This window comes from Schistocerca nitens, chromosome 1, assembly GCF_023898315.1.
Source record: "Schistocerca nitens isolate TAMUIC-IGC-003100 chromosome 1, iqSchNite1.1, whole genome shotgun sequence".
Classification (NCBI taxonomy): domain Eukaryota; kingdom Metazoa; phylum Arthropoda; class Insecta; order Orthoptera; family Acrididae; genus Schistocerca; species Schistocerca nitens.
Window position 1 is genome coordinate 1,059,468,834 of NC_064614.1, and position 16,766 is coordinate 1,059,485,599.

The 16,766-nt window shown below is 42.7% G+C and overlaps 1 protein-coding gene across 1 annotated transcript in view; it reads right to left on the reverse strand.

The window, feature by feature from the left end:
* Positions 1-16,766, reverse strand: part of LOC126197739 (esterase FE4-like) — an 88,014-nt gene that overhangs the window by 49,930 nt on the left and 21,318 nt on the right. Inside the window, exons 3-4 of the mRNA XM_049934661.1 lie at positions 15,639-15,770; positions 7,047-7,197 (exon numbers count right to left, since the gene is read on the reverse strand). Coding sequence (XP_049790618.1) covers positions 7,047-7,197; positions 15,639-15,770 — 283 coding nt within the window. The remainder of the gene's footprint in view (positions 1-7,046; positions 7,198-15,638; positions 15,771-16,766) is intronic.

Here is a 16,766-nt window from a genome sequence, read left to right on the forward strand (position 1 = left end):
GAGCGGATATTGGTTCAGGGCACTCTCTTGTCCTAGGGGTGGGAAATTGCCCCTAAAGGCGGAAGAATCAGCAATGATCAACGACATGAGGATGCAGAAGGCAATGAAAACCACTGCATTAAAGACACGTAACGTGTATCCACAGGACATGTGGCCTGTAATTGAAGAAGTGTCATGATGATCTCTCCATTGGCAAAAGATTCCGGAATAGTCCCCCATTCGGATCTCCGGGGGGGGGGGGGGGACTGCCAAGGGGGAGGTTACCATGAGAAAAAGATTGAATAATCAACGAAAGGATAACGTTCTACGAGTCGGGGCGTGGAATGTCAGAAGCTTGAACGTGGTAGGGAAACTGGAAAATGTGAAAAGGGAAATGCAAAGGCTCAATCTAGATATAGTAGGGATCAGTGAAGTGAAGTGGAAGGAAGGATTTCTGGTCAGATGAGTATCGGATAATATCAACAGCAGCAGAAAATGGTGTAACAGGTGTAGGATTCGATATGAATAGGAAGGTAGGGCAGAGGGTGTGTTACTGTGAACAGTTCAGTGACCGGGTTGTTCTAATCAGAATCGACAGCAGACCAACACCGACAACGATAGTTCAGGTATACATGCCGACGTCGCAAGCTGAAGATGAACAGATAGAGAAAGAGTATGAGGATATTGAAAGGGTAATGCAGTATGTAAAGGGGGACGAAAATTTAATAGTCATGGGCGACTGGAATGCAGTTGTAGGGGAAGGAGCAGAAGAAAAGGTTACAGGAGAATATGGGCTTGGGACAAGGAATGAAAGAGGAGAAAGACTAATTGAGTTCTGTAACAAGTTTCAGCTAGTAATAGGGAATACCCTGTTCAAGAATCACAAGAGGAGGAGGTATACTTGGGAAAGGCCGGGAGATACGGGAAGATTTCAGTTAGATTACATCATGATCAGACAGAGATTCCGAAATCAGATACTGGATTGTAAGGCGTACCCAGGAGCAAATATAGACTCAGATCACAATATAGTAGTGATGAAGAGTAGGCTGAAGTTCAAGACATTAGTCAGGAAGAATCAATACGCAAAGAAGTGGGATACGGAAGTACTAAGGAATGAAGAGATACGTTTGAAGTTCTCTAACGCTATAGATACAGCAATAAGGAATAGCGCAGTAGGCAGTACAGTTGAACAGGAATGGACATCTCTAAAATGGGCCATCACAGAAGTTGGGAAGGAAAACATAGGGTCAAAGAAGGTAGCTGCGAAGAAACCATGGGTAACAGAAGAAATACTTCAGTTGATTGACGTAAGGAGGAAGTACAAACATGTTCCGGGAAAATCAGGAATACAGAAATACAAGTCGCTGAGGAATGAAATAAATAGGAAGTGCAGGGAAGCTAAGACGAAATGGCTGCAGGAAAAATGTGAAGACATCGAAAAAGATATGATTGTCGGAAGGACAGACTCAGCATACAGGAAAGTCCAAACAACCTTTGGTGACATTAAAAGCAACGGTGGTAACATTAAGAGTGCAACGGGAATTCCAATGTTAAATGCAGAGGAGAGAGCAGATAGGTGGAAAGAATACACTGAAAGCCTCTATGAGGGTGAAGATTTGTCTGATGTGATAGAAGAAGAAACAAGAGTCGATTTAGAAGAGATGCGGGATCCAGTATTAGAATCGGAATTTAAAAGAGCTTTGGAGGACTTACGGTCAAATAAGGCAGAAGGGATAGATAACATTCCATCAGAATTTCTAAAATCATTGGGGGAAGTGGCAACAAAACGACTATTCACGTTGGTGTGTAGAATATATGAGTCTGGCGATATACCATCTGACTTTCGGAAAAGCATCATCCACACAATTCCGAAGACGGCAAGAGCTGACAAGTGCGAGAATTATCGCACAATCAACTTAACAGCTCATGCATCGAAGCTGCTTACAAGAATAATATACAGAAGAATGGAAAAGAAAACTGAGAATGCGCTAGGTGACGATCAGTTTGGCTTTAGGAAAAGTAAAGGGACGAGAGAGGCAATTCTGACGTTACGGCAAATAATGGAAGCAAGGCTAAAGAAAAATCAAGACACTTTCATAGAATTTGTCGACCTGGAAAAAGCGTTCGACAATATAAAATGGTGCAAGCTGTTCGAGATTCTGAAAAAAGTGGGGGTAAGCTATAGGGAGAGACGGGTCATATACAATATGTACAACAACCAAGAGGGAATAATAAGAGTGGACGATCAAGAACGAAGTGCTCGTATTAAGAAGGGTGTAAGAAAAGGGTTTAGCCTTTCGCCCCTACTCTTCAATCTGTACATCGAGGAAGCAATGATGGAAATAAAAGAAAGGTTCAGGAGTGGAATTAAAAGGATATCAATGATACGATTCGCTGATGACATTGCTATCCTGACTGAAAGTGAAGAAGAATTAAATGATCTGCTGAACGGAATGAACAGTCTAATGAGTACACAGTATGGTTTGAGAGTAAATCGGAGAAAGACGAAGGTAATGAGAAGTAGTAGAAATGAGAACAGCGAGAAACTTAACATCAGGATTGATGGTCACGTAGTCAATGAAGTTAAGGAATTCTGCTACCTAGGCAGTAAAATAACCAATGACGGACGGAGCAAGGAGGACATCAAAAGCAGACTCGCTATGGGAAAAACGGCATTTCTGGCCAAAAGAAGTCTACTAATATCAAATACCGGCCTTAATTTGAGGAAGAAATTGCTGAGGATGTACGTCTGGAGTACAGCATTGTATGTTAGTGAAACATGGACTGTGGGACACCGGAACAGAAGAGAATCGAAGCATTTGAGATGTGGTGCTATAGACGAATGTTGAAAATTAGGTGGACTGTAAGGTAAGGAATGAGGAGGTTCTACGCAGAATCGGAGAGGAAAGGAATATGTGGAAAACACTGATAAGGAGAAGGGACAGGATGATAGGACATCTGCTAAGACATGAGGGAATGACTTCCATGGTACTAGAGGGAGCTATAGAGGGCAAAAACTGTAGAGGAAGACAGAGACTGGAATACATCAAGCAAATAATTGAGGACGTAGGTTGCAAGTGCTACTCTGAGATGAAGAGGTTAGCACAGGAAAGGAATTCGTGGCGGGCATCATCAAACCAGTCAGTAGACTGATGACCAAAAAAAATACCGTCCGCACTGGCAGAATGTTACTTGACACCACGTATTTATACGTTTGTGACTATTACAGCACCATCTATCACAAAGCGAAAAAAGTGGTCCAACCGAAATAAAATGGAGGTTCCTATTTTAAAAAAAACGCAGTTGATATTCGTTTGACCTATGGCTGCGCCATCTAGCGGGCTAATCATAGCGCCATCTGGTTTTCCCCTTCAAGCTAGACAAGTTTCGTTCTTTGTAGTTTTTTTCGTTTGACGGTTATTTCGTGAGATATTTGGCCCGGTCACGATCGATGGACCACCCTGTATATTCAAGGAAGAGCATTTTAACTGCACCTTCACGCTAATAAAATTCTTCTTAAATAATCGGCCTCAAATTGAGAAGAATAGTCATGCCTGTACCTACAACACTAGAAGAAACGTCACTTCTGTTACCCATTGTTAAAGCTGTCAGTGGCTCAGAAGACAGTTTAATATGCATCCACAGACGAATTATTGTTTCAAAACTAGTACCATAGAAATAACAATGAAAATAACACGTGCTCCAAAATTAAAACTAATCATGTACACAAATCCTGTAAACTGACTCTTTGCACGTCATTTGGGCAATGAAACCATTCGTATGATCTACGGAACCTGATGACCCGTGCGTGGCTTGCGTTACCGCCATCATGTATCTTACACCCTGTTTTTAACGCACTTTCACCTCACTACGTTAATTTAAATTATTTCTGTCACTGAGTTGCTGCTTGGCTGACAGTGAGCGGCGCTAGCAGCGCGTATCGATATATCCCCTCTCGTAGTATCTTTGCTTGACTGCTATTACTTCCCGGTCGTTGTCTGTCCTAAGTCAGAGACCGGATAATGAGTTCGCGTCTGCCAGTCAGTTAGAACGCGTCTGGAGCGCAGTCCGGACCTGCCTGTCGGGGAGTTGCAATGCGGCAGTCGTGCAGTCGGGTTGGAGCAGCAGTGAGGTCTGCGTCGACATGGCTGTTTTCCTGTGAGCAACACCAAGTGTTTCTATTGCTGATATTTTGCCGCCATGTGGTGCAATTAACTATATTGATTGACTACAATTCAGGTGTACGAGCGGAATTTTCTGCCTTGTGCCCGATAGTGCTCTTGTTACCTGTCCAGGCCACTGACGTAAATTCAGGCAGTGTTCCTTCTGTGTAAAGTTAAATATATTACCGTGTTTCAAATTCAAGTGTACCAGCGGAATTTTCTGCCTTGTGGCCGTTAGTGTTCCGGTTCAAAATGGTTCAAATGGCTCTGAGCACTATGGGTCTTAACTTCTAAGGTCATCAGTCCCCTAGAACTTAGAACTACTTAAACTTAACTAACCTAAGGACATCACACACATCCATGTCCGAGGCAGGATTCGAACCTGCGACCGTAGCGGCCGCGCGGTTCCAGACTGTAGCGCCTTTAACCACTTGGCCACCACGGCCGGCAGTGTTCCGGTTACCTGCCCTGGTCACTAATGTAATTTCAGGCAGCGTCCTTTCCTCGCCTGTTGTGCCTGTCCAACATGGTGTATAGTTTTGATAGCTAATACACATTCCATTGTGGATAATCGTGTTCGTAACCTTTTGTGTTTGAGTTCTCATGTACTGACTGGTGGCAAGCAAGTCGTTGTGTCGGTCGGTCCGTGGCTGTCCCCTGGTTGGGTTCCGACGGATCAAGCGTAGTTGGGCTCACCACCTGTCTCACCTAAGTGAACGAGGGCAGACCGACCTCCCTGGAGGCTTCTGAGTGCCGTTGTCTTTATTGTCTTTCTCAACGGTGTTTAATCGTCTGTTTATAATCTATCATAGCCAATGATTTAAAATTCTTGTTTTTACTGAAATTTATGTATTTTTTGAATTTTGGAAAACCGATTGTGGGCCTTAAGCCGCTTAAAACCTTATTCCTGAAATTACCCTTTAAGCAAAAACATTGCGGCCTTCTGCCTTAAAAGATTGTGGTAATATGTTTTAAAAATTTCAAATTTAATTGTGGCCCTCAGCCGCTTGTATTGCACCTTGCATATGTTTGTTCTATCTACTTTTGCCTTGAGGCTTTCCAGCCTAACTGTGATACCATATATATATAGAGGCAAAGGTGGAAAAATGGGCCCCTGCTGGTATTATGGGCCCCCTACATATTTGGAAGTACAGGCCACGAATTCTAGCGGAGAGCACATGAACTACTAAAACTAGTTGCCAAACTTCACTGTACAGCGCGCAGACGTAGTAGCTGTCATGGTTTGTGAGTAGTTGTGCTGTGAATTTTTTGGCTGTCATCAAAAGTTTGAAAAGTTTGTGTTTACTTGAATAAAACTCAAATTTCTAACATGTTATTAGTAGAACTAAGGTAAGGTACGTATTTGACTTGCTGTTGGGATACCGTTTTACGTTAATTAACGTCGGTTGCGAAGCAAACTAACCGTAGGCAAAATCGTTTTTACCAAGACGGCGAGGGTGGATATATGGGCCCCTTTTGCTGCTGGTATTATGGGCCCCGTGAAATCAATCAGATATTGCTACTCTTTATGTTTCAGATGACCGAACACATCTTGTAGCCCCAAAAAAATCGAAACGGCAATCGTGGGACAAAGCAAATATGGCAAATGCTATTGTAGCTATTAAAGAGAAAAAAATGGGGTTGAGAAAAGCGGTTAAAGTGTACTCTGTCCCTCGTTCTACGCTCCAAAGGCTTTCCACCGGTTTTACCACAGAGACATGAGGACGAACTGGTTAAATATCTTCTCATTATGGAATCCAAATTCTACAGCCTTACCAGAAATGACGTCAGGCGCATGGCCTACCAGCTTTGCACAAGAAATAAAAAGTTGGTGTTTCTGTCCCTGATGTCGACGACGCTGTATGTCTATTTTGTGAAGGGATTTTTTCAAAGGACACAAAAGGTGAACTTTGGGTCCAGTGTATAGCCTGTGAGATGTGGGCTCAAAAGGAATGCGCTGGATGCGAAAAAGATGCTTATGTGTGTGACTATTGTAAATAGGCTAGGCGTAGGCTGTGAAAATCATCCCACCAGTAGACTAATTAACAGCGTTCAGAGTGAATCTTTCTTTCATTATACAGAAAAATTAAATAACATTGTATTTTTCAAATTTTTGTTTCTTTTTATTTCAAACTACCTTGGGGCCCATATTACCAGCACAAATTCTTGACGAGACAAAATGCAGAGTATCAGGAAAAAAATAAAATTTTGTTTTAAATATTAAAAAGTTGGACCAAAACATGTCGTAACTATTGCAGGACATAATAGAGAAATGTTTTATGTTAATTTTAGGTGATTATACTAAAAATAAAAGGTGTTATATAAAAAAAACAGAGTGGGGGCCCATTTATCCACCTTTACCTCATACACACACACACACACACACACACACACATATATATATATATATATATATATATATATATATATATATATATATATATATATATAATTTTATTTGCTATTTTAACAGCATTTTTATTTTGTTGACTTTTAAGATTTCCTGTTTGGAGACCCCTCAGCCGTGGACCGTGGAATATTTGCCTTTTGAAACTCGAAGTTTTAAAGGTTCGGCTATGTGCCGTTTTGGTTTCAAGGTGTTATTAAATTACAATAAATTAGAATTTTGAGTGAACCTGATCGACACCTTATTTGGCCCTTTCCACAATCCTAATCACCTGTTCTGCCCTGCGGGTTTAGCGGGCGTCTCACTTGAAGTTAAACTAACTCCTTCTCGCTCAACCAGCAGATGCCCTTGAAGTGTCAAATTTACTTGTTGTCACATCGAAGACATGAAAATGCGACAGCCGAAGTAAGTATGATTCGCTGCTTTGGAGAGTCAGCTGATGGTGAGTGTGACAGGAAGTGAGCCTTTGCGGCGTTAGCAGTAAACTCTCCGCTTACCCATGACGCCGAGACGGTAGTTGAGAGTGACGAGGATGACGCCTTGTTCCACCAGAAAGTCCGGCCCGTAGCTCCTGGCGGAGCCGCTGCCCGTTATGAACGCTCCTCCGTAGATCCATACCATGACCGGTAGCTGGGAATCTTCAGACAGCTATTTCCGGAAACAAAAGAGGGATTGACGTCACACATTAATACACGTAATGCTCCACATATTTGAACTTGTGTTTATCTTACATGTAATTTATGTAAGTTCCATTATGTGCGGGGTGATTAAAAAAAATAGGACAGATGTCAGCTATTTATTACAGTCAAACTATAAAAGAAATTAACACTTTGCGCATGCCACTGGGTAGAGGAAGGTTCAAAGTTTGGACACAACTGCGCTGCTGTTCGTTTGCAGCAACGTGGTGACTACATCAGAAGAAAAATCATTCTTCGGACTGAAATTTTCGCGAAGTCAATCCGTTGTTCAAGTACAAAGAGCAATGCGATTCAGCAAGAAGCCACTCCTTCACAAGCAGATTTACGACTGGCATAAAAAAATCTTGTGAGGTGGTTGCATATATAAAGGGAAGAGCATTGGTCGGCCACGCACATCTGATGAAAATGTCGAGCGTATCCGATAAGCGTTCACACGGAGCCCTCAGATATCCACAAGACAGGTAGGCCAGGAACTTCAAACTCCTCAAACAACTTAGTGGCGTGAACTGATACGACGTCCGTATATGAAGCATTAGAAGTTTCAGTTACTGCAGCAATAGTGTGTCGACGACCATAACAGAAAATAAAAGTACGGCAGCGGATGCTTTTCCCGAACGACTCATGTTTGCGGATGAATTGACATTTCATCTATAGGGTAAATGTAAATATAAATTACGAGAATTTGCGGGGTCACAAAATCCTGGCGTCTTCGGCGAACATGAGAGTCAACGGAACTGGATGTGTTTTGTGCCGTTTTTGTTCATGAAGTTTATGGATCTTCCGTTTTTGCCGAGGAAACGCTGACAGGAATGACATACCTGGACGTGTTGCAAAATTGCTTGTTTCAGCTTCACGAAGATTCCAGTAATTTCATTTTGATGCGTGACGGCGCTCTTATCCACATATCGTTAGGTGAAGAAATTCCTCATTTTATTATGTAAGTGAACGATTTATTACAAAGTGGCGATTCTTATTACCAATCAATTTTTGAATCTGCTACTGTCGTAAACTCTCTTCTCCAGATGTCACAGACGGAGTTTCCGTAGTGATGGCACACACTACCGAGTCATTCAAATTTAAAAGAAGACAGCAGTCAGTCTCAAAAATACGTAATTTATTGCAGCCCTAGGTTTCGATAATAACATATTCACCATCGGTGCGCTACGGTAAGTGCCATATATTTACCAACATGTCAAGAACATAAACTTGTGACAAATGACACTTGCCTTTACATGATCATGTACTCTTGTGGTAGTGCACCGATGATGGCTATGTTGTAGTCGAAATCAAGATCTGCAATAAATTACTGGTTTTTACGACTGAATGCTATCCTTATTTAAATTTGAATATTGAACGGACTCTGTGCACACAGGCATTCAATGGATTCCAGTTCAGTTACTATTGACTATCTACGTAGGATATAGTCTCCCAGAAACAACCACATGCATCTATCGTTGTGGTTTGTTGAGCATATCTCTGACTAGTTCCGTGACACTGCACGCACTTTCTGATTGAATCTCTTCTCTGTCTCACGTTTATTCAACTTTGGATGAAACCATAACAGACTGAATGATACTCTCACGCGCATCGCATTCTGTGGTTGAATTACGCTTCCGTCCGAACCTTTTTGACAGTCGTAAGTCTTTGGCCTTTTTTAACACGGTTTTGGAAATCTGTGCGCATACGCAACCACTACGGGTAAGTATGATGAATTCGTAACATGATCACAATCACGTATTGACGTAGAAACAAATGTTGCGTGTTGTTTAAGAAATTTCCCTCTGATACTCACTTGCATTAGGAAATCCACTGAAGGACGTCAAACTCAGTGTGCCATATTTAAGAAGCAGAGAATTATAGATTTGACTTCCTATCCATAAACCGAATATTGTTTACCATTTCTCTCATCAGTCAGTTCTCTTACAATCTTAGTAAAATCTACGAGCTACAGCTTCTGCCGTATAATGAATAGTCCATGAACCTTAGAAATTGTAAGCATCGGCCTTGCTGCAGTGGATACACCGGTTCCCGTGAGATCACCGAAGTTAAGCGCTGTCGGGCGTGGCTGGTACTTGGATGGGTGACCATACAGCCGCCATGCGCTGTTGCCATCTGTCGGGCGTGGCTGGTACTTGGATGGGTGACCATCGAGCCGTCATGCGCTGTTGCCATTTTTCGGGGTGCACTCAGCCTCGTGATTTCAATTGAGGAGCTACTCGACCGAATAGTAGCGGATCCGGTCAAAGAAAACCATCATAACGACCGGGAGAGCGGTGTGCTGACCATACGCCCCTCCTACCCACATCCTCAACTGAGGATGACACGTCGGTCGGATGGTTCCGATGGGCCACTTGTGGCCTGAAGACGGAGTGCTTTTAGAGATTGCACCGCGATGACATCGATTTTTTGCCACAATATTTTGGCTGACTGCTTTTCAGCCATCTTCATGTGAGTGTTTGTCATTGGAGATAGCTGGTGCAAGTCGCTTCCTGTATAAAAAAAATTGGCGCGGTGGCACATAAGTTATCGTCGCATGAGTGCCCTATATTGAACTGAGCGCCCTCTTCGAATGTTGTTCCATATATAGCATGCAGGCGCATCCCTGTCGAAATACGAGTCCACGACTTAATATGTCAAATTAATACAATAAACTGTCACTATGCTTAAAACATTTTCTTCCTGAAGACATTAGAGATGTCATCGGCTCTCACGCTTTATCCAATTGAAGGCCGCCGCCGCGGTAAGTAAGAACTTCCGCCAAACGTATTTCCACAGATTCCTTAAATAATTTAATACTAGAAGGATGTAGACGGGACGAGGATTTCCTTGGTAGAATAAGCCCATTACCGTCTTGCGGATACAAAATGCTCGACTGTGGCTGACTTACTAGGCTGTGAAAAGAGAATATGGAGATCAAGTTCAACTCATATTTCACGTACTGCGTAGGCTTTGCCACACTGTGATGCTATCCTCACCTCATCCTTCTGTTACCCCAGATCATCCTTTACCGAACCGAGAAGAGCTCTGTCTTCGTGCCGGCCGAAGTGGTCGTGCGGTTAAAGGCGCTGCAGTCTGGAACCGCAAGACCGCTACGGTCGCAGGTTCGAATCCTGCCTCGGGCATGGATGTTTGTGATGTCCTTAGGTTAGTTAGGTTTAAGTAGTTCTAAGTTCTAGGGGACTAATGACCTCAGCAGTTGAGTCCCATAGTGCTCAGAGCCATTTGAACCATTTTTTTCTGTCTTCGTTGGTGGACAAATGATTCCCTAGGGTTCTAACGAAATATAGCCGGCATATCTGAGGAAAGTTCTGGACTTGAACAGCTCCTTCTTCCCCTGGATTTTGTGAATGGTCTTATTTCTTCTTCCTTAAAGCTGTGCTGATCTGATGCGGAAAATATCCATTACCTTTGAACAACATTTTAGGTGTTCCATTTCCTTTCAAAGGCCTTGTCTGTCAAACACACTATTTATCCTGTGCACCAACGTTCGAAAGACATCCAAAATTTGTGAAGATAGGCACCTGAGCTTATGGTAAATGTAATTGTCCAATGAAGCATCCTAATTCCGATTCATCAAGACGTCCTCGAACTGAGTGCTCTCTCCTCAAAGTCTTTAATAAAAATGTTTACTATCAGAAGGGAGAGAGGACTATCCGTGACAACACATTTTGCTCAGAATACTCGATGTTAAATAAATTGCAAGTTGAGGGAAGGGCAGAATGAAATAGCGTTATTCTATCAGGTTTGAAGTAGCTGCCGATGAGTGACAAGGAATCCATAAGAGAGACTATAGTGAAGAGTGAGAGGATCCCGATACTTACTAACAAGACGATTCTCTGAGTCCTAGTGATCTTAGTCTATTACTAAAATCCTAAGAGTTGCGAATTGATGAAATCATTTTCCCACAAAGGGTCTCAGTAACGAAGCATAAGATCTAGCTAAGTAACACGTCGATGTGCCGAGATCAGAGATAATGGATATTCTCCAGATCAGCACAGCTCTAAAGAGGAAGGTAGACGACCACTCATTCGATCAAGAGGAGAAGGAGCTGTTCATGTCCAAGGCTTTCCTTCTATATATCGGCCATATTTCGTCGAAATTAGTAAGAACCCCGAGAAAATACTATGTTAATGCAATGTTATGGCCACCTAAAAATCCCTCTGCTCTTCTCAGTTCGGTAAAGGATGGTCATCCCAGTGAGGCAAAGCCTAATGTGGTTAGACTACAGCCACAATATCCGAAAGGTGTGTTGAACATGATAGCTACAATGGCTTTTTACAGTCCAGCCGTAGCCAAGCATTGTATCTCCACAGGACATTGGTTGGATTACTCTGCCACAAAAATCCTAGTCCCCACGATTTGCTTCTAGAGCTAAATTACTTAAGGAATCAGTAGAAATACTTTCAGCGGAAGTTCTTATTAAGACATGGGACACGGTAATTTCCTTAACATCTTCAGGAAGAAAACATTGTAAGCCTAATGAGATGTCTAGCGGCACTTCCTTTTATTAATTCGAAATCTGAATCTGAGCTCCGCAGACTCGAGTGCATATAGCACCACCATTACGTAGCACCAGCGCCGTAGATGAATCAATATTCGAAGTGGGCGCTGAATTCGACTAAAGGCGCTCATGCGACGATTACCCATGCGCCACCGCGCCAGTTGTTTATATAAACTTAGCGAAGTGCATCAGCAGCCTCCGCTGTCAAACGATCTCCTGTCGATAGCTGAATGGTTGTCATCCAAAATATCGTGGCGAATGAGTGAACTCTTATTATTATCGGACAGAAAGCGGTGTAAATTTGAGCTCAATATTCATATTTCTCTGTCCGACTGCACTTCGCAAGTTAAAGTTACAGACGCTGTGAGGACAAATCAATGTGCTGCCGTGCTATAGACGTTTAAAACAGTTGGTATGGCGAAAAACACGTTGGTAAACACTAGCTTTATTTTTAATCTTTATGCTGAGCACAAACATCGAAAAAAAGTACGCATTCAAAAAAGTGCTACTATTGAAATTTGTGATATAAATGGCAGTATCTTTTGAATGCAGACTCAGAAGCTTCAATGTTGTACACCACCAAGGGACCGTCGATTTTACTACGTGACATATTATTTTTTTCGCAGATGACGCACAAACAGCACCAGGAAGAATAGCAAATAACAAAATATTACTTGTAGTACATATGCAGTATAATAGGAGGCATAGAAGATTAAATTTGTAGGTGAGTTGGAGGTACAGAGAGTGCGAAATTTAGTACACAAAGCTGCCACCTATTGGTGCGAAAAAGGTCTTTAGCACGGTTGAACACCGAGTCCAATTAAGCTTAGATGACATGTACGAATATGTCGTTCCATACTGCTTCAACTCTTATCAGACTTCATCAATCGTAGAGGCAGGGGAGTGGTGGAGTGCCAGTCTCTCGACAACGCATAACCAGCTATCTGAAACAGGTGAGAAACATGCAATAGCCGAACACCCTCTGTCACGAGGTTGCTGCAGACAGAACGGGCAAGAGGCGGTCGCGTGTCATCCTGCCAAAAGATAACGTCACAGAGATCGCAAAGAAAGGGCACAGCCACCGACCTTAACAAATCAGAAAAGAAACGGCTGCTGTCTATGTTATGAGCTACGTGAAGCAGATTCAGAGGCTCTGCATATTATCACGGAGCGTACTACAGAACATCTGACGATGACGAGCACAATGTGCAAACGTTCGTTCTTCTCGGAGTCTTCGGATATAGATAGATACACGGTAATGATGTTGAACGCGGAACCAGTACGAGTCTGAGAAGACGTTGTGGTGTTACTCGTGTATCTAGTATTGTCACTAGGTACACCGCCGTCGGTGCGCTCTCCCTGCTAACGTGTCAAGGAAAGCCGCAAGATTTATCTCCTTGCAAACATCCCATGGAACTCCAAAAGTCATCGCACTCTTCGTGTGGAGTCTTTTCTTGCTGCAAACAAGCCCACACACTGACTCGACGTACGTGATGCCACTGTACGATTGAGCGAACAAGTCTGTCCTGTCGGGCCTGGGGCCTCTGATGTCTTGCACGGCCCTTCTGTACCAGTCGACTCCAACATTACAGAAGTGGGATCACGACCGACGCGACAGGCAAGATCACGGTCCCATAAACTACAGTCTCGACATGCTGGACCCTTTTGCAATTCCGACACTTTCTGCTAGGTGTTTTCTTTCGTACACGAAGAAAAGGGAATCTGCTCAAGACAAATAACATTTAAATGCAATCTCTGTAAGAGAAATCCGAGTGGTTCTAGGCTCTTCAGTTCGGAACCGCGCTGCTCGATCCTGCCTCGGGCATATGGATGTCTGTGATGTCCTTAGGTTAGTTAGGTTTAAGTAGTTCTAAGTTCTAGGGGACTGATGACCTCAGATGGTAAGTCCCATAGTGCTTATAGTCATTTGAACCATTTGTAAGAGAAATCCGCTGCAGAATCCTTCCTTATCTACAGTATGTAGATAGCGTGACTCTTACCTACTTCGTGCAGTTGTGATTAAATGGTAATCATCTGCATATGGAAGCATGTAGTACACTTGATATCGATTTGGAGTTTCTTGCTCGCCTCCTTCGTGGTGCTGCAATGTTAACGGATGGCAGTGCACAATATAGGAACAGTTGATCCATCCAGTTAATAAAACACATCTTCATCTTACGCGAGAGTGGAGACAAGACTGGTGCTGCGACCAATCAGCACATAAGGTAACTCAGTCAGTCATTTATTATAGGAGAAGACAAGAGACATTGTGGTATCGATAGCTACGATGCCATGGCGTAGGTGCAAGTTCTTAAGTTGGCACTACGACAGACACCGACGAAAGCGCCCTCTAGCCGGCGCTGTTGAGATCTACGAGCTCCGCTGCAGATTCAGCCCATTTGATCAAGAGCACACGGCCGGGACAATTCGCTTGCTATTGAGACTATGTACTACTTACGACGGATTAGAAGGCTTCGCACCTCAGTGCAAAGTTATGTATTCAGTTAATATTACGATATAGTAAAACCAATTCTAAGAGCAGTACCGAGAAAAATGTATCTGTAAGTCTTTCTGTATGCAAGATGGTTTAAGGACTTCGCCTACTGATTATACATTGTAAAATTAAGAACACGTTCAGCCTTCTATATTTTGACTGTAATTTATTAATGCGAGCAGTTTCAGTGTTTCACTACGCCATCTACAGGTCCCCTGGCCAACTTGTAGTAGCTAATCCAACCTCACGCGCAGTCGAAAAGAACAAATCGGGTAGTTGAAACGAGAAGTCTAAGGAGACTGGCGCCTATTTCTCCTTGACATGAGGTTGGATTAGCTACTACGCGTAGTCAGGGAGTCTGGAGACGGCATACTGAAACGTGGAAACTGATCGCATAAGTAAGTTACATTATTTATTTATTATTTATTTATTGCCAAATTATAGACCTGTTACTTGATGTTTTAAAACACGTCGTACATCTTACAAATTCCGTATTTCATTTTTTTACAGTTTTCTTTTCTTTTGTTTTATCTACAACATTTACAGAGAATGATACTTCTCAAAATAACAATAATTTAATGTTGGAATATAAATAAATTTCGTTGATTTTTAAGAAGAATATAAAAAGGTGATAGGATAGAAAAGAGATTTGTTAGTACCTCCACCGAATGTTACTGACTGTGAATACCTCGGAATGGTTTCTTCGAGCCGTTGACCGCCAGTCACACGCGCACACACACACACACACACACACACACACACACACACACACACACACACACACACACACACACACACACACACAAATGGTTATTAGTGGAGAAATAGTATTGCTTATCGTATTTAGTACTAATCCTATGTATTAACTTTAGGTGCCCATCCGTGTACAGCATTTGGTGATTTCTTGGCTAGATCGCCAGCACCTTATGCTTATTTACTGTCACATCTCGGCTTCCTCTTGCTGTTCCTCCTCATTGTCACTGTTTTCTCTGTCACTGGGAGTATCGCTGTCCACCCTCTGGAGACTGTTGTTACCTTGCACATAGGCATGTCTGTTATGTCGTGTCCGCATGCACTCTTCATGTGTTGCTTTTGAAATACTGTTTGTCATTACGTTTAGTTCTGCCCATTGTTCTTCGTCTCTTATTACTGTGTATATATCTATGTATGTTTCTGTGTAGTGTATGTCTATTGTTCGCGTATTGCCCGCAGAAAAAGACAGTGTGTTCTGGGGAACCTTCTTCCCCGCATGTGCATGTGGGTGTGTCCCTCAGACTCACGCGGTTTAAGTGCGTTACATTCAAAATACAGACTTCTGAAGGTGTTCTTAGCTTTACATCGTATATCTGGAAGGAGTTGTTAGGTCTCATTTGGTGGCGAATAGCGGCTGCCTTACCGACGTCGTGTACACGTTGAGGTACAGGCAGTCCTCGGCACCGGACGCGCCCTCCGGCAACACCTGCAGGCAGTCGCTGCCTTCCTCCAGGGCATCCCTCACTCCCTCCCAGCCGGGGTGCGGTTGCGGCGGCTGCAAGCAAACACAACTCAGTTACTGTATGTCCTTCCATTCGGTAGGAGGTCTTTGGGACGAGGGCCGTTTACTATTGTGACAAAATAAAACACCTACAGCCGTCCTTACGATTTTATCTTCTTTTGTTGCAACCAGTTTCAACGTTTCAGTGCGCCATCTTCAGGCCTGTATGCATATAACAGTAACGATAGCATTATCAACTTATCAATCAAGTTACATAGAAACGGATTAAACACAGAGTGAGAAACAATACAAGACACTATTGTATTCAACTGAGAACATTTATTGGAACCATTATTATTCTAAGAATTATTATTGGAGCAATTTACACCGAACATTTGATAGAACGAACAGATACATCCATTGCCACATATCTAAAATATACCATAACGAATTTCCACTCAATATATTGCACAATTATACTATCTATTAAAGACTTCTTTAAAAATCTGTTCATGATTTTCATTGGCCAGTCGTATATACATTATCTGCACAAGCCTGAAATAACCTTCTGTAAGACAAAATAACTGTAGAAGTTGATAAATGGAACGAAACAGTCCGCATCTCGTGGTCGTGCGATAGCGTTCTCGCTTCCCACGCCCGGGTTCCCGGGTTCGATTCCCGGCGTGGTCAGGGATTTTCTCTGCCTCGTGATGACTGGGTGTTGTGTGATGTCCTTAGGTTAGTTAGGTTTAAGTAGTTCTGAGTTCTAGGGGACTGATGACCATAGATGTTAAGTCCCATAGTGCTCAGAGCCATTTGAACCATTTGGAACGAAACAATACCTCACAAACAAGTAAAGAGAAGGAACATGACCTATGTGTCGTGTCAAAGTATAAAACTCTTAGTTTTACACAGATGAGGGGCATACGCTATGTCATATCCGTATAATGAATGTCCAAGACGTGTTATAAAACCGAATGTTAGACCAATCTCAGATCATAACATATGTAGAGGCCCACAACAGTTTCCTAGGGGGTCGCCTTCATACGT